A 19501-nucleotide genomic window follows, 5' to 3' on the forward strand; every position below is an offset into this window, starting at 1 on the left:
AATCTGTTAAATGGATGAGAATTAATGACAATGACCCATATAGATCAATTTTGTAATTTGCGTAACTGCGTATTCAGCTTTACAACCATTACATGAGTTGTGTAATATACTATGTACTCGGCGGATCATATACAATTTACATCTATGTATAAAGGATAAAATTCTACTTCTTCCGAATACTGTAGCTATAATCATCGAAAACACGTTCTTATTCTTTCTTTTTTCCAGTTCTTCAACCTTTTTCTCGATCACTCAAATAAGTTTTCGTTGGTGGCTTTTGACTGGAGTTTTTTACATGGTGTCAAGCCTCGTTTCGGTCATGTGGAAACTTGCACCTTTGGCAGCAGCCAGAAACACTGACAACACGTGTGTTCAAATTGTGTCATACCTGTATATTATGCTCAGCAAATTACAGTAAATTCTTTTATCCTTTTCTATTTAAATTTTTTCCTGCACTAGCATGTACTAACAGTGTTTTTGGCTCCTGACAAACGGCCGTTTACGCTATTACTATTCAACAATTGAAAATACTTATAATGATATACACAACCATGAATAATCTCAACAGCTGCTGGCTTTAGCCCAAACTAACTTATCGCACGACGTCATAGAGATACAAAATTAGTTTTCTTTCGCTATTGCTATTAGATTTGCTGTTTCTTTTTCTCGCATATATTATAAACTGTATATTTATTTCACGCACACTCTTATCTTTATTCTACACTCTCCCTCTCCCTCGTTTCTTCATGTGTATACAAAATATACCAGAGCACGCACGGTGCTTGTCAGTCACTTCTTTTTAACATCGAATTATAGGAGATTCTCCTAAAAACAGTTTCTCATTAATTATTATCCATATTACAATGTAGCACTCGATATAAAAATAATACTCAGTCAATTAAATTGATTTAATACACTTGTTTTTGCAGATTGAGTTTGTATACGTACTGGCATACTAGTAAAAATTTTATATGCAAGAAAAGGGGTCCCTACTTTACTCTTTTCAACAGAGAATATTTATTTTCTACAGTACATTTGTAGTCAAGGAGAAAACTGTAATGGTACAAAATTAACAAGCTGAATATTCGGGTAACGTGACCAAATTTGCAATGGAAATACAAAAACTTTTTGCAATAACCCCTTCTCTCTTGGTATGTACAATTGTTTTTATTATGCATTAGACAACTCTTCGTTACGTCTACCAGCTTTCATACTTGAAGCTTGGGTGATTTATCATTATTTGCTCATTCGCAAAGCCTCCTCAACCTGTGTATTTATCAATGTATTTCAATCAATTCACTGATCAATTAAGATTTACATGTATTTATTTCTCCATTGAAGCTTTAAATTAATCTAGTTATTTACTTCTTCGCAGATAAACTGGAATCAATGGATTGAAATTTAGATGTGTACTCCGATATAAAATGAACTGTAAGGAGCTCATTCATATTTGGTAAAAACAAAGAGAAGAAAAAAAAAAAGAACAATAGCTTGGTGAAATTAATTGCAAAAATCATTTATAATTGATCAATGTACAATTGTAAATGCGTTAATTTACAATAAGCTTAGAAAATTCGCAAGTTCATTGATAAAAGTTGAACAGGGTTTTGGGAAAACTACAAACAAGTATCGCTCTCGAATATTTGTTACATTCCACACTCACACACACAGCTCCCATACAGATCAAAGTCTTAATTTCAATATATCCCAGGCAAAGGCACCTAAAGCATTGACCGTTCTCGCATTTTGACGAAACTGTAATCGTCCCTTATGTAATTCATGCAGGAAAGAAGGTTGCACAACCAGATCTCGCAAATTTTTTATATCGTCGTTAGTAGACTCGATTAAAAAGAACGAAAAAACAATATGAATGTACCACAGACACAATTCGCAAGGAAGCCACGATTCGAAGGTTTCGGCAGAGAAAACGCAAGGTTCTTTGGAAATGTGGCGGTTGATTGAAGCTGTTTTTTATAATTACAACCAGATTTATCGTGAATTTTCGCCCATCTCTCAAAAAATCTTTGCATTTCGTCGGATGTTAAAACGTAGCTCCTGCCTTGATGTAGACTGATTGATACAGGTGATAAGTATGGTAAAAAATGAGTGAAAGAATAGAAAAAATGAGGAAAAATAACGAATGAGAGAAAGAAGGAAAGACGCGTGAATCAGTGTCAGGTGAAAAGTATGCAGACGAATAAAAAAATACGTAGAAATAATAAGTTAAGCAAATCGTCTGCTGGAAAAGAGTTCGCGGCCACGCGTGGCAATAAGTTATGTTTTAAATAATAATAATAATAATAATAATTAAAAGAAATATCGATGATTCTGTAAAAATAGACGTACAAAAAACGTTAGATAGAGATGGAGAGATGGAGAGAGAGAGAGAGAGAGAGAAATTAACTTATTTAAACATGAAGGTACAAATATGTTGTAAAGGGAAGGGGAAGGGCTTAATAATTTAATAATTAAGTAATCGTGTCATGTAGTGGGAGGATGATGGTATGATACCTTTAAGTAGAGCTTGGATGACAAAATATGAATCTTATCAGCTAAAATCAAACTCGTGGAATACTGATACATTAAAAAAGAAGAGAGAGAAGAATCTATAAGAAGCCTCAGCTTTTACCATTGCTAAAACGAAACGTTTGATAACCCATGGCCGTCTAGCAACCAATTCTTAACTAGCATTAACGTTTAATCCATTAATATTAATAATAATAATCATTATTTTATAATAATAATAATAATAATAGCAATACTCGATTCATTGTTCATCGTAATTATAAAAATATCCTCTAGTCAGAATTAGTAGAGAGCTCAGATTCTAATATCTACGTATTCGTGATAATATTATTATAATATCAGAATATAATAATAATAATAATAGCAATAGTAATAAAAAAAGTTAAAATTATTATGTTAACAAACTACTGTAAGACAAATATAACTGAGAAAAAATGCCTAACGAAGTAACTGTCCATTTCTATCTAGCATTGTTATATATAAATAGTTAATTCTCTTCAAAATATTATACATATTTAATGATAATAATCATAATAATTAATGATAATGGTACGCTATTTAATCAGCCTGACGGCATTTAACTGGCGATTGCTCGGGGCAAAAAGCCCTGTCCTATTTACTAATTGCTTGATCACTTTTCTATTTAACCTTTCTCAAATGAAGAAAGGCCGAATTATACACTGCAACCAAATCCATCCATAAGTCAAATCACCCATTTACCAACAAAACAGGAAAACAGATCATGTAACGTGCAATGAATCCACCACGTTTTACAAATATAAATACATAGCAATGCTTCCTCTTTTTTGTACAACCAAAGTTTGCTTTCTTATGAAAAAAAAAAAAAAAAGTCCAAAGAATATATATATATATATAAATATACATACCAAAAATAGAGGTATAACAATGATCGAGATGTTACAAATATGAAAATATCTTCCTATCTTTCTTCTAAATGAGCAATTTTTTAGTGGATTTATTTAAAGGATATTCAATTGATTAGCTTGCACGCAAACGTAATTTAAATTCTTCTTCCTGTTTTTACAATAGACTCGTACGATTGAAGAGATTAATTAACAAGAAAGCAAAATGGAAGGATTCTTTTAAGCTTATTATGAGACAGAAGCTCGACGATCTCTGACCATGAAAACGAGATAACCTCGCGTCCATCTTAGCATTTTTTTGCATTCATCCTGTTTTCTTTTTTTACAAATTTATACTACTACAAGATGCCTTTAGTGCTTAAGCAGTCCCTTTATTGTTCATCTAAGGCTCGTGTTAATCGAGTATTCTTACAATCTAATAAAATTTAGGTTTAGACTCAGCACGACAGAAATAAAATAAGAATTTTCGCACTGAGTAAATTTTTAAAAGAAATTGTTTTTTTCCAAAAGAGAATAGAGACCAATGAAATAAAATTGCTCTTACAATAAAATAGTTTGAAGATAAAATTGGCAGTCAATTCTAAAAATTAATTAATAATAAAATTTATGGTTCTTAATAGGTCTTGCTATAAAACGATTCGAGAGCGAACGAAGGACGATAGACATATATTATAGATAAAAAATTACATAAAAATAAACTACCTAGTGGAGACTTTAGATTTTAATATCCATGATAATACTTAAATTTCGAGGATTCTTCAAATTTGAACTTAAATAATCTTTCCATAATCTGTCCAACGTAACTGGAAGAGAGTAGTTTAGCTTTACTTTCAATACTATCACGCAATTTTCAGAGCTAATATCACAACGACAATCTCAATAATATTCATCATGAAAATGACGAAAAATTTGCAGAGGACTGATAAGCACCAGGCACAATAATTCCCTGCATTCGTAACGTACAATACTAAACTTGTAGTATAATGCTTGATGTATATTAAATATATATACACTATTCAATATATATATAATATTAATATACGTGTATATTCATAAGGCTCCTTTGATAATAATTACGCTAATTTGCCAAAGTTTGCTGCCGCTAGCAAGTATTTCGAAAATCCGTCAAGAGCCATCACTCGCTTTAGTGTAAACAAAGAGTGGAGTAAGGAGGGAAGGAAAAAAGTTAAAGAAAAACGAAGAAAGTTAAAAGAAAATCAAGAGGAACGAGTAAGAAGAGATTGGTTGAAGTTGGGTAGTGATAAACTTTTTGTTTTCTGTATGCTCTTAACTATATTCTATGTTATACCGACTATATCTATTTTTGGCAATGTTGTTTAGGTATACGATGTTACAATGATGCACTGGCCATAGAATTATGCACTATTTTAAAAGTTGCTATATTTTTAACTAATACCTGTTGCTTTATTTAAAAGCCCACATTCCTTTCAGACTGAGTACCAGCTCACTCCAACGACCAATGGCCGTAGGAATCATCGAGTAATTCTATGAAAGAAATGCGATTCTCTGTACAAAACTTGCAATATCCCAAGTGATGACTCTTGACATGATAAATAACAGCAATATAATTATTTTAATTACTCAGTTTTACCTATTTCTCATATTCTCTTAAACAAATAAATTCATTCGTATAAGTCAATATATTAAGTTTGGCAAAAGTTTACAAATAGCCATTGTTTGTTAATTAATTGAATTTTCCGAAAAAGCTTGGAAGCCTTTAAAAGGCGATACCTGACAATTTCGAAAGGCAGCTGCGGCAGTGCGGAGGCAATAAAATTTATTACTTTTAACTTTCTGGCGTTAAAGCTGAGTTTCGCCCAAGTACTATTTTCACCTGAAAATTTCGTTCAGTCATCGTTTTGAAAAGAGAGCAATATTTTATAGTATAATACATACGTACATGTACATATATATATGTAGTATATATTACACTATTGAAAGACGATGAACTTTATGACACGTACATACATACTATGCCGTGAATTATTGCTTGTTGAACAATCCTAACTTACGGACAGTTTGACACTATATTAAGTACGAGTACTGAATGCCCCAGCAAAAAATAGCCTTAAAGAAAAGAGAACAACGAGGTGTGCGATAGATAAAATACGGATTAAAGGGTTTTTTCATTGGGGCGAGGAGGGACGGGTACAGAGTATTCATCGCATCTATATACGTCGGCAGTCTCATATTCGATATTAAGAAAATCTACGTAAGTTAAGATTTAATAAGTAAATCTCTGTTTCTCTCATTTTTGGGTGAGGAACGAGAAAATTGAGTGGATCATTGCCATAAGGCCACAAGATTACACATGTATAATACATATATAAAACAATACTGGCTTTGCAAACTATAATTTGAGACATCCCGATCAATTAACTCATTAGCCTCGTCATTTTTCTCACTTTAAAAACTTTAGCATATTTTTACTTTATCCTAAATCTAATTGTCAAATATGAAATGATTCTCAAGTCAGATTAAATTTAATAGCCAATCTTTAAAATACACTTTCAACTGAGAAGTCAAGCATTACAAAATCGAGATTTTGAGGCTGAACGAGAATAATCGAGTCTGTGACTAAAATACAACAAAACTTGAGAAGTGGTAACTCGTAAATAAAAAAATTTGTTGCCACTCATAGATTTCTCGTATCCTACCACAATTATTAGAGTATCTCCTTGTACTCGCATTAAAGCCGATTCAAAAATACAATTTCATCACTAGTTATGTTCAACTGGGTCGTTCGTACGGAGCTTAGCGTATTACGCAAGATAACAAGAGTATTATGATTGTTCGTCACCGTCGGCTAGCAAAACGAGATCTACGGTAGATCCTCGTGTTCTGATAGTTTTATTATAATCTCAAAACATCAGGTACCACAATCTTTCTTTTTCACTATAAATAATATACAGAGCTGCCGATTTGCAAAGAATTTCGACGCAAAAATAACGAAGAGTGTAAAAGGAAATAAAATAAAATAAAAATCTCTCATAAATTGTTAATTGAGATTCTTATAGAGATCTGTCTTTGAGGTTGAATTTTAACAAATTCACGTAAGATAGTGGTATTAGTCCGGACCGAACACGTCAAAGATCATATTCTAAACTGCGAGCCGCTAGAATATGCCATGGACAATATATTTTAGATGACAAATCCGGCCTAATTTTCCGAGAAAGAACGTATGCACGACGCCGACAGAACAATTTGCGCGTGAAAATATGTACAACGACATCGCTTGTCCAGCCTAAAGCAAGCGCTGAAAATTTTGTATAAAAATATCCTTCGTATTCGTGTATAAATATGTACATTTAGCGTAATCGCGTAATTAATACTGCGTTAATTAATATCATGTCGCTTTTTCGTAGACACTGTGCCATTACGCTACTAGTAGCTCTGAGTAGATTCTCCCATTGTTTCTGGATAGAAGATTTTCATAGCACCCAGCAATTTTGTCAGCTACCACTTGATTGTAGAAGTAAATAAATTCTTCCAGCCTTCTTACCGCCTACGGTGCGACTTTTGTCAGTTTGCTGGTGATTATCCGGAAATAGAAGAAAATGGCTGTCGACGATCGAACGACGGTATCCCGGGAGTCTCTTTGTTAAGTTTTGTATACCTAGAAAAAGGTATTTTCTTACTGGCAAGAATCCTCAGTGCGCGTCCTCGGACAATGAGGTTGCGACTAGGTTTAACGGAACGTCGGAGACGTTCTCTTCGTCCCCATCCTCCGGATCGTCAGACTTTACGCCCGTATGCTGCTGACCTTCCCGACCTTCTGCTGTTTTTATATGCTGTTTAAATGGATAATTCAACATTAGAAGCTATCGTAATTGAAAATTAGTTTAAAAAATTAATTCAAATAAAATAACTATTTAAACCCTCACGTGCATAATGTAAGTCGGTAAGGACAGAGAATAATTGAGTTGAGCCGCACTAGGTGGTGGATGAGTAGCACCAGGTAAACGCGGTGGCGTCAGTGCAGCCATCATTAAGTGAGGCTGTATTTGTCTTCGTAGCGCTGCTAACATATCGGCACTTTCCGAGTCCATTTGATCAGGTTGAGGGGCCAAATTCGCGTCACCCTTTTCTACAAGTGATGTATACGTATTAAAGTATAAATGCCAACAAGTATATAGATCTACAGATATACAAGCAAACATACTTCTGTGCCTTGTTGGCTTTTCGCCTTTTGGCCTGCGTCTTCGAGTGTGTATCGTGTCCCTTCGCATTGTAACTGGGCGATTGATCCCGTGCAATTTGTAATATAAACCACAAGCATTGCAAACCATTTCTCCCTTCATGTTCCTCCGCCAAATCGTTGTGGTCATTGTACCACAATTTGTGCACGACATGTCAACCTTTTTCGCCATATTAACACCCTGCTGGTCAAATTGCTGCTTTTGATCATCAGCTTGCATCTAAAAAATAGTAATGTATGCGTATAATGATCAACTTCATACTATATTTGTGCATTACATTGACTGTGCCTTTACCTTTATTTTATTCGACCAAGCAGTAAAATCTTGGGCTTGCTCCTCGTTGGATTCATGCTGGTAATTCACAATATCCGGGCTCATCGGTGCTTTACTAGGATAACTTTGTTTTCGACGACCTTTTGTTTCCTTTCGGCCAATGCTGGCAGGGCTAGAAGGATTACTGTCCATTGAGGCACTCTACAATATAACAACAAGAACAATTGATCCCTCAATTCTCTAGTGGAAATTTTATTTGATAAATCATTAAAATTATTTTAAATAATTGTGTGATAAAATAAATTGCAACAATCGATGTTAAATAGTTTTGTAATTCCTTAAGATTAATTAATGCACACTAAAATCGCAATTGCACCTGATAATTTTAGAGGAACTAGTTCAGAGAGGTAACCAGCTTCTTCAATATTTATTTGGGAAGAAGAGTAAACGTATGAAGGTAGCCAAAGAAAATATTGGAAGGCGAGTGATAGAGAAGGAAGCGACGTACAAAGCTGGGAGATTTTTCGGGATTTCGGGAAAATCCCGTGCAGAGAGAGTAGTAAAATCGAGGGTAGCGGAGTTGCTACCTGTTATCAGAAGAAAAAGCTAATAGAATGGAAAAGTGGTACAAAGAGACAAAGAGAGATAGATAGAGAGGGATGGAGGGAGGAGGAAGGAAGGAAAGAGAGAGAGAGAGAGAAGAGGGAGTCCAGTTGCTTATTATTGAAGGAAGAATCGAAGGACCTCGGAGGGAACAAAGAGAGGGCAGAAAATAGCGTTGAGACCCGACTTATCTGAACATCTGTTAACAACGGGTTGACATGGTGGGCCCTGCGCTTATTGCCTATCACAAAGGCCCTTCCAGTTATCTATTATCTGGCCAAGCCCCACCAGACTTTTTACCTGCAGGGGCAGATGGCCCCGGCCCTCTCAATAGTCCCGAAAAGGATCCCCTGACACCTAAGGGACCCAGACCTGTCTTTTCTTTATATACCTGCAAATCTTTTCTGGTATTTGCATCGACTAACTTGCAAGCTTCCCTCTTCCACTTCTATTTGCACTGCCATTGCAGTCAAAGAAACTACCATAATGCCACCCGACAAAAGTTTCTCTTTTCTAGACCAAAACGCTGAATTTTTGATAAGTCGCCCATAATGGAAATTTTATTTCTTTAAATTCGTTCAGTTTCAACCAACTCAAACAAAAATTCTGATTAATTGTTACAATTTAATTTAACGATATTATTACTTAATATTAGCTTAATTATCCTATCGTTTTTCTTTTACCAACCTTATTTTCTAAGCAGGGCATATTGGTACGATTTCCAAGCACGTTGCAGTCGGACACGGAACGTTCAATGGTTGTTCCTTGAGTATCCCTGTAAAACCTAATCTGTGGAGACAGCCTATCGGAATCGATGGAAGTAATGCCGATCTGTCTATTGTTGATCAGAGAACGTAGCAAATTAGTAGCCTCCCCGGTGAAACCGTTATTTAACTTGTCGCCATTTGTTCTCGTGATTTCTAAGCTCCTATTACTATAATAAACAGAATTTTGTCTACTTAATTTTGATCATATTAGCTGTAAAATAGATTAAATTTATAATTGTATAAAGAGGTACATCTATCATTCCTCACAAATAAAGAAATTGTTCTATTCTAATTAAATTTTATATTATAATACTTTAACAGAGTATTTTGCAATTAATATTAATAGCATTTTAAAAAGGCTTGTTCTATTAAAAGAGGCGAGTAGTAAGTGCAGAGCTTTATATATGATTAGAAAATACTTAAGAAACAAACTTCAACTTGCAAAAGGGGAAAACTTTGAGATTAAGTGTCTTAAGAATATTAACACTTACTTCGCTAGAGCCTGCCATAATTTTGTTGTTTCCTGATCAATATGCGTATCTGAACAGTTGCTTTCAGGTGTGTCCATCCTATTAACCGGACTACGATTGGGTGTTGAATTGGATTTTAAACCCTCATAGCTGCCTTCTAGTTTGATTCTTTTGTTAATGGTCATATCATAGCCATTTTCTTCACCCTCTGAATCCTGTTCATCACGATCCTCAATCTCCAGTCTATCAGGATCAGAACTATTGGAGCAGGTGTCATCCTCTGGCTCACACTTAATGCTATCCTGTCCAGGTAAGTCATTGTTGCGTAAATCTAAATGATGTGTTTGCGTTTGAGGTATTGTATTTTGATTAATGCTGGCCGGAGAATTAGGCTCCTCACTGAACAGAGTCTTGTTCAATTGGAGAAATGACTGCAGTGGACTTAAGTCTGCTACTTTGGCAGTGGAGAAAGATTTATTCTGTATTGAAAAGAGGAAAAAATGTTAATCAGTCTTTTAAAGCACAGATTATTAAAGAGAAATGAAGCATGTATATGAGCATGTGATAAATTAAGTTTTCTTAATTAACTATGAATTCATAAATTGGTGAATAAGACCAAAGTTTGATCTATAAAAGGGAGACCTTGAAAAATCTTACATAATTTACTGATATATCAGGGCACAGCAGTAATAAATAACACACTGAAAAAGCTTGTATATGTAAGACTGTACAGTGTCTACAATGAGTAAGCTTGGGCTAAGTATTCTTATCTACAATCAGGTTGCACATGTTGCACATTCTTAGTTGCATCATTACTTGGAATGGAGTGACTACCCACTACTGTCAGTGCGTTAGATTCACTTTCAATTGATAACTGCTGACCCAATACATCTGGTCTTTAGAAAAGCAGTTCTATACAAGTTTAAAAAAATTAAGTAGCAAAATAGGTATCAACTCACATCATAACTTGATATTCTTATCATTCATTAATATAAGCATTGTTCAATAACTAGTACTTCTTTTTAAGACTAGCAGTTTTGGATTGGTCACTTTTAACAAATTCACCAGATGAATTCAAATAGTTTCATTATTGAAAATCATGTAAAATTAGAAGAAGAATCAATAAAATAATTAATTTACCAGGTCATCCTGAGATGACAATTGCTTGGCATAATCCAGGTACTGTTTCAGTATAACATCTGATTTGTGCGACACTTCACGGAAGTTGTGTAGCACGTCCAGTTTATACACACATCGATGACAGATGATTGGTGGTAACGAGTCATCATCTTTCACCTGTAATTTCAATTTTTAATTAATTCTCTGTTAACATTATTGCCTTGGAATTAATAATTACAGCACTAGTGTCAAGTTTAATCAGGTTTGTATATATTTGTGCATTCAGTCTGGCTTATCTTTCAGCCACATGGGGTGAAAGTATTTTTAACTCAGTGCACTCCTTTGATATACTGCTGTGACTTAATTCTTTGTAAAACATCTTAAGCTGAAAATGTCTTATGATTATCACAAAAATAAAAGCCAGAAGGCAAAATTCTTCCAATCAATTATTTCAAATTAATGATTAAAAATTTTTATGATTAAACATCTAAAAATACATACAAAGATTTAACAAAAAAACAATGTGGAGATTTTAATGAAATCAAAGCCAAGACTTAACAATAGCACAGAAAATAATCTAGATTGATTCTTTGAATTTCTCACACCTATGATTTAAAAAAATTCAACTTATATGCATAAGATGAAAATTGGATTGCACATTATTACAAGGATCCCGTGTGAGGAATAAACCTAGAGCCGAGTGAAATTAAAACCTTAAATATAAAAAAAACGTAATAGTAATAAGCTAAAAGACAGCTACGTTTTCATATATAACAAAAGAAATTTCGGAGTTAACGATTCAAAAATTTCCGAAGCTCAAAATATTCTAGTACGAATTTCAATTGATTGTTTGTATCATTTTATGACAAATTCCAAAGAAGAGAGAGAGAGATAGAAAAATAAACAGAATAAATGAGGAGCGTGACAGAAGTGAATGAAAGAATCCGCGTGTGAAACCTGATAACAGGGTTGCCAAATAAGGAGTCACGATGCCTCTTCCTCGGCGAGAATGAAGCCGGAGGAGAGCTTATCACTGCCATTTTAAATGCCCCGTGAATCGGCTTATCTCGCGAACACATCTCTTACCAAACTTTCTCCCATGGCACGCGTACACACACGTACTCTTGTCTCTTACGAGAGAACGAGAGGGGGAGGGGGAGAAATGGATGGAGCGAGAAAGATAGATATATAAAAAAAAAAGACAGAGACAGCCAAAGCACGCTACACGCTACGACGTATCAAAGACGGAACAAGAAAAAGAGGGAGGAGAGGAGGGGGGAGAAGGAATTGGATAAAGGAGCTAGAAAAATACGCGGATGGGTCCGCACCAGGAGACCAAAGTAGCGTCATCCTCTGGAAGCCAACGATACAAAAGGGAGAGGAAAGAAAAAAGATGGAAGAGAAAGAGGTAATAGAATAAAGGAAACGCAAAAAGACATCAGAAAATCATCGTTTTATCAATAGGAATCCTTTTGAATATTTATCGGAAAACAGCTTGCTTCTCAATTGTATGTTGCATTTGATGACAGAGAAAGAGAAATGAATAGATACTGATAAAGGGAGAAGGCGCAAAGCGCGCGCGAGAGTGAGAGAGACAGAGAGTAGAAAAGTCGCAGATGTGTTTTGCACCAGAGGATGCAAGCTGGCGTCTTCTACGAGAAAACCCTGGTCTTCGTAATTGATATGCAGGTTACGATCGGAGAGAAATGAAAGATGATATTGTATAGGGTAAACACTTATATGTATGGAGATAAATAGGTGAGCTACGTATGTATATAGAGCGTGATATATCAAAGATGGAGGGAAAGGTAGAAAGAGAGAGAGAGAGTTAGTATTGATAAAGGAAAAGAAAAGATAGGGTATCGCAGACGAATGGCACGGCAGTAGCAGGGGCAGGAGCAGGAAGTCAATGTGCTGGGTATTCGGACAGGATGTCTCTCGAATGGGTTTTGGACTCACCGTGATGGAGAGGCAGGTTAGGATCTTGTCGGCGAAATTTCGCTGGGCGCCTTCCTCCTCGAATATGGACAACTTGACACCGTCGGACGATAAACAAAGGCGACACAGCTCGTAAAACTTGGGCGGTACATCGAACATAATTGTAAGGAAGTACGGCGAGGCTTTGCCGTACGCAAAGCGCGAGTCATCAAAGTGTGTCTCTGGTCTCTTTCCGTTCTGTCCAACTCCAGAGTGTATGGTGGACACCGCCAGCAGTAGCGAATTATTCTGCTCCGACTGTCTGGTGGTATTGCCCGTCGACGGTTCTGCCTGGCGCGGTGCGGACTGTGAACTGCGCGAACGGCGGAGGATCCGTTCCGTTCCGATCTTTCTCCACTGCCACTACTATGTATGTTAGCTTTGCGAACGCGATTCGCCTTCACATCGACGAGGAAGGCTACGGATTGCGCTGAGGATTACACCGAGTAAATTTGCTAGCGCCTAGCACACGCCGATCACTTATCACAGTCGCAGGCGCAGCAGCCCATTGTCAGCAGCGGCACTGAGCGCGAGCGGCTTTCGGAGTTTGTGGTGTTCGAGGCACGTTCGGAGCGTTCCATAGTAGACCGTGCAACTTCACTGGTTTGTTCAAACGTTGGACAACATGGCAGCGCTACAACATCACCAGCAACCAATCAACATTCTGATAGCACACACTCCGTCACTCATTTCACCCCCCCTCATTTGTGTCTCAATTAACACTCTTTACGACTTTACGAGCCTAATCTTTCAAAAATATTCTTTCTTCTGTTTCTTTTTCATTGTTTACCTTTAAATACTTTTCAAGCTTTTTTTTACATGCAGTGTGGTATTTTCAATTTTCTCAATTTGACTGAATCTATTTCAAACTTTTAACGCAAGGTGGCACTAATATCAAATAAAGATTCGTACATACAGGTCAAACTTATGAAACTAGCGTTAGTATGGTGAAAGGTCCCTCTCTCTTTTTGTAATAGTTACTCCTCGTTCTTTTCTTTTGTAAAAATTATTTAAGATTAAGGATTGGGATTTCTCTTATATAAGATAAGAAAGCAAGAGTTCCTTAATTTTTTCACAATAAAATTTATTTATCAATATAAAGTATTTTATCTTCATTTTTCAAAAATATTTACAGCAATGTACATTTCTTAATTAAAAGTCGAACAGTTTTACTATCGGTGAAGAAACGAGCACCAATCCATTTTTAGTAATAGCTAATATCAGTACTGCATTACACCCACGCAATTTGTAATCACTGTTACAGCCTTCTAGTAAAGCATCTCGTTTCATGAATATTAAATAGTGCACTATGAGTAATCCCATGGATCACTCCCTGTATAGACCGATGATGTATATGCGTGAAAAGTAGTCATCGCGCTATCAATAAATTCTATTCGAAACACTCTCTTTCTCGTTGATCATATAACTCATTATTCTCTTGGTATAATCAGCTCATATTACATCGATAGGTCAGCAAGTGCAATATAATTTATACAATTCCACCCATTTAATTGCATTAAGTAGGAATGTAATAATAATAATTAGATTGATGAGCAAACGAAATATGTTGTCACAGCACGTCATTCAAGAGTCACAGGAAATGTCTCAAAATATAAACCGCGGCACATTGAATTACCAAAATGTAATATCTATCGTGAAAGGTGTATCACAATTCGTCTTTCAATTTGTTGTATTTCGAATAACTAGCTTTCTTTTTCTTGTCACCGACTGCCTCTTCCGAAAAAAACAAATTGGCAAGTTTGTAATATTTTTTAAATTTGTTTAGAATAATTTGCAACGTTGTCTTGTCCTCAACAAGGTCATTTGTAGATCCTAATATTAGACGAATATCTTTCATATGATTTAATTTTAATAGAATTGACTTTCGCGCTTTGCTGGCAATTTTTTTATTTAAGAAACTAAGATGTCTCCTTAACTTTCGGTAGTCTTCTAGCAGACGTTCGATGGTATCTAAAGAAACAGATCGTGTGCGAGATATACACTTGCTCGGTGCTTCGCCTGATCTAGTCCTGCAGATATTTATCAACGCTTCGATGTGTGTTACACCGTCCAAATTCGCCAATATAAAATTCGTCAGATTTGGAATAGTTATTGGCAATGAAAATGGAAAAACTGTACTATCGTCTTTTTTAAAAGTAAACGAGCAATCAGCAACATCTCATCTTTGTTTGATATTAATTTTAAATATTAATTTAATTACCTTCGAGCAGGAAAAAAAAGGATTGATGGAAAATGATTCATATTATATTCCCAAGGCAAATCGTTATTATCTCCATCTATCCTGACAAATATTAGATGGTCCATTTTGAAAAAAAAATGAGCAACCGTTAAAAATACATACGCTATTGCACTGCAGAATCCACAATAAGGAGAACGATACATTATGACCACATCCTAAACAAAACGAATTATTTAATTTCTATTTTCAATATATTATTGTAATTTAATTACCTTTTTTGGATCTAATACAATATCTAAGAAACTTTCCGTGTTCAAGTCAGATATTTCTATATGTTGCTATTCCGTATTACTAGATTTAGCATCGTTCTTAAATTTTTTAATAAAATGACAGTATTATCAGACCTCAACGTGCGTTGTAAAAAACCTTTTGTATAATTATTTATAAACTTAATAAGAGCATATCTACTAAAATCTTCTTTCATTACATACTGGCTTTCTTGCTGTAATCAAGGATACAAATTTACAATCATTTTACGTTAAACATAAGTGATTTCTTAATATAATAATAGCTATATGCTTACGTTAGAGTCGAGAATAACGACCGATGTTTTATCTTTAACATTCAATGCATCGATTCCTAAACTTTGGGCAAAATGGGAATAATGAATGCTATCGATTGCAATTAGTGCAAAGGTTTTGTTCATTTTGCATACATCATCTATAAAGCTTATATTAGGAAACGTTTCCAAGTCTCTAGGAAATATTGGCTGATGGTATTCGTTTCCAGTCAGCCATCTTTTGCAATCCTCCTTAAAGTAAATCTCTCTTATCGAGTTTGCTGATCTGCGATAATTTGCTTCTGCAGGTTTTCGACTCCTCCCGCGTTGGTTTACTTTTTCAGATTTTTCTTCATAGCAACAGAATGAAAATTGCTGCTCTTTTTCATTAGCACTGTTGAAACTTTTGAAAACATCGAGTCTTCTACAAACCTGACCAAGCTTCCCTGAGTCGGTTAAACAGACGGCAGTTTGTTTCTCCAATGGGCTCATTGTAAATTTTTTACGTAATAAACATTTATTTATAAAAATATCAGAGCAGCAACTATCATTAATCCACTGTTGAACAGATATGCTAATACCAGATACACTTTTGGCTAAGTCCATCTTATTTGCATGTAATATATCCATGCAATATTTTGTTTTATCGGAATGTTGCGCTTTTGCATGTTCACGATTATGCTTCAAACGTGCAATTAGTTCTTTAACTAATACATTCTTTTCTGAACCGTAACACTGCAAGGCCACTTCTCTTATCTAGAAAAAAAAAATGACAAGCAGTAGATTCAAATTAAGAATCATTAAATATTATACAAAATAATATAACTCTGAAAAAATTAAAGTATCTTACTAAATTGTAATTATAATTTTCACAATGTAAGTAATTCCTTGGAGTGAATAAAAAGAGTACAGGTCCATCTTTCATATATGGTGAGAGTGTATGGGACTTTACTCCAGGGGGCTGTAGCCACAGAGCAGGCTGATGAATGGTATTGCTAACCCAATTTAGTATATTTTCCAGAGCCCATTGGTTTTCTTTTGGATAATTCTATGCATTTATACTCTCAAATGAGATTATATTAGCCTTACTATGATCATTGTATAGGTTTGTATTATTAATTCTTAGAAGAAGAAAGTATATCATATACTGCAATCAACTTACCAAAGTCTCGTCCCACATAAATAAGCTGAAGGAAATTCCACAATACCATAGTTCTTCTGTACAGACTTTGCGTCTGTAACAACAGCAAATGCTAATTCCATATTTACATCTCTTTCCAGAGATCTTATTGCTGATTTATAAAATTCTTTGTAACCAGGACCCTTAGAAGTACTAGTAAAATTAAAATAACCAACCAAAGCAGCCTGTAACAGAGTAAATTTTATGAATGAATTTCCTTATTAAATATTGCTGATCTTGGAATACCTACATCATAATAAACAAATAGATCTATCAGCTGCTCTTTGTTATTCTAACCAAAGGGTTTATAAATGCATCTAGAAATCGTATCATATATGGTACAGTTTGAATACCCCTGTACTGTATTCCAGAATCTGATGATGGATAAAGCATCAATACTGGATAACTTTGAATTTTGTTGTACTGAGTTCTGCACTCAGAGTTCGGATGCCAACAATTAATGGCAGCAAAGAAGATCTAGAATAATGCACTCGTTTACTTCATAATAGTAATTATATATAAACACTAATGAATATACTCTTGGTTTAACAAAATCAAGTCTTACTTGCGTATGATAATACTGTGCTACAGCTTCAAATTCTTCCCAAACAGCCTGACTCTCTGCATCCCATGGAGCATAATACATGACAAAACTAAAGTCAGAATTGATGACTTGCTCTATCATAGCACCTAAATGGCCTTTATAAAAATCTAATACAATGGAGCTTTGATTGAGAAAAGGTTTTGCAGATGGAGGTTTGGATACTGTAGGAGGTCTATAATAAAAATATAAAATTAATTACTTAATTACATTTCATTAATGTTATTAAGAGTGTTTGGCGAAGGAGCAGGAGGGAAAGGTTAATCTAGAAAAAACTTACGAGCTATGAAAGGCGGCAAGTGCCGTGAAAATGATGGCAAGACAGAAACAAATAATTTCTCTGGCGTAGGAAAACATTTTACTGGTCAATTTCTCCTCTATGGAAGGCCTCGTAATCGGCACCGTTGGCACTTTGGCCACGTTGTTACTTTCTGATGCAATTGAGCTATCAACATTTCTCGGCGGACTTGATTCTCGCTGCTCACTGGACATTATCCGTCAGACCGAACCAAAATCAGCAAGCTCACCATTGATTATACATTCCTTACATATTCCCTTGTTTCTCTACAAGGTATTTCGGTTATTGAATTAAAGACTATTAGCCGGCTTACTTATTTAGTTACGCGATTTCCAAACTTACCTGCTGCTGCTACCTGTGTGTCAATTATGGTGTCAATGTCAACTCAAGTGAAAAGTCAACCTCAGGGAATCCTACTTGTCGCTGATTGCTGTTTAGTTTACTTTGACAGTGCGTGTTAATTGTACGAATTACTGTAGAATGTTAAATTATTGTTGGTAATAATGGTAATTCAATCTTCAATTTTATTATTACATAAAAAATGTGTACAAAAGCAAGATATATTTATAACCAATCAAACAAGAAAATTAAAGATTGGCGGATGCCAAAGAAGAGGGATCTGATAGGATGAAATGGGTCAGATAGTGTAGCTGCAGAGTGGTACAAGGGCCAATCCAGGCCAATTTGAATTGCCTTCTTTTGGCTTACCTCTCTTGGGAATAAAGGAAACGAAATAGAGGAATGAGTGATAAGGAAGATAGTCATGGTAGTGGGGATGAAAAGGACTTTTTATTAGGAGAGCCAGAGCAAGGAGTTTTTTCCTAATTTAAAAGATTCATAGGTTGTTTTATTACATTATATTTTTATTTACAACAATTATTTCAGCTTAGTATATGTATTAAACTGATTACCAGAGGTTTAAGGAAAATAAAAATACAATATTTCAACCAGCTATGCTCACTCGTAGGAAATATTGAAGATCCTTTTGAAACTACAAACAAAAAATATCAAGTATACTTATTCGCACGATAATCTGTAGTACATAAGCAAAATAATTTTGAATAATTGTTATTCTAAAATGGATTTGATATTAAAGTATGTGATGATATTATTTTTTTTACCTTTGTAAATCTTCGTCTTTCATCTGGAATTGTTTAGCTGATTGTGATTGCACATATCGGTCCTCAACTGGAGTTAAGGCTATATCTTTATATATTTTAAGATAGTCATCCTCCGTAATGTTGCCTAAATCTTTTTGTTTTCTGAGATCAAGTGCAAACTTTAATTTTTGTGATAACGATTCCTCTCTACGTTTTAGTTCTTCAATATTACGTTTTTCTTCTTCTGCTTTTAGCCATTTTAATGTATCATAATACATTTTAGTAGTTTCACGAATATTTTTTGGCAATTCCATTACTAAAAAAAAGTATAATGTTAGTTTTGGGGCCAAACCGTTACGGAGTGCCACCATCTTTTAATTTTTGGTGCAAATTTTTTAAAATACAATTACTACACAAACATTACTGTGTTTTGCTAAATTATTGATAATTCGCTAATACACAATAAATTTAATCAAGAGTAATAAAACATACCTGCTTCGATTTCCTACGATATTGACATAAACGGCTGACCTGAGCGGTGAGCCTCGAATGAAGAATGGAGAATGGAAAAAGGAAAAACCGCCAGATACTTCGTACTTGCCTACTGTAGGCAATTTGCCATGCTTTTTACTAGTGCCATCTAGGTCCTATTTATAGAAGTACAATCCCTATATATATCTTACTAATTTGTCCAATTCTTATCTGTGTGTTTTAAAGAAATTTT

General features: G+C 34.9%; 1 protein-coding gene and 1 pseudogene across 2 annotated transcripts; both read right to left on the minus strand.

Moving 5' to 3' along the window:
- Positions 1-38: 38 nt before the first annotated feature.
- On the minus strand, positions 39-13657 carry LOC136784556 (uncharacterized). Of its 2 annotated transcripts, XM_066745273.1 has the most exons (8): positions 12822-13657; positions 10884-11039; positions 9765-10222; positions 9194-9440; positions 7925-8104; positions 7594-7849; positions 7316-7518; positions 39-7222 (listed from the first exon to the last, which is right to left on the minus strand). In XM_066745273.1, the coding sequence occupies exons 1-8, from the start codon at positions 12957-12959 to the stop codon at positions 7082-7084; spliced, it is 1779 nt and encodes a 592-aa protein (XP_066601370.1). In that variant the 5' UTR covers positions 12960-13657; the 3' UTR covers positions 39-7081. The 2 variants fall into 2 exon arrangements, with proteins under 2 accessions (XP_066601370.1, XP_066601368.1); XM_066745271.1 differs by having other exon boundaries at positions 7316-7849.
- A 209-nt stretch (positions 13658-13866) lies between these two features.
- Positions 13867-19392, minus strand: LOC136784537 (thioredoxin domain-containing protein 11-like; annotated as a pseudogene).
- Positions 19393-19501: the final 109 nt, after the last annotated feature.

Source organism: Prorops nasuta, unplaced genomic scaffold (genome assembly GCF_024137725.1).
Source record: "Prorops nasuta isolate Cenicafe-Biocafe unplaced genomic scaffold, Cenicafe_Pnas_1.2 PNAS00060, whole genome shotgun sequence".
Lineage (NCBI taxonomy): Eukaryota > Metazoa > Arthropoda > Insecta > Hymenoptera > Bethylidae > Prorops > Prorops nasuta.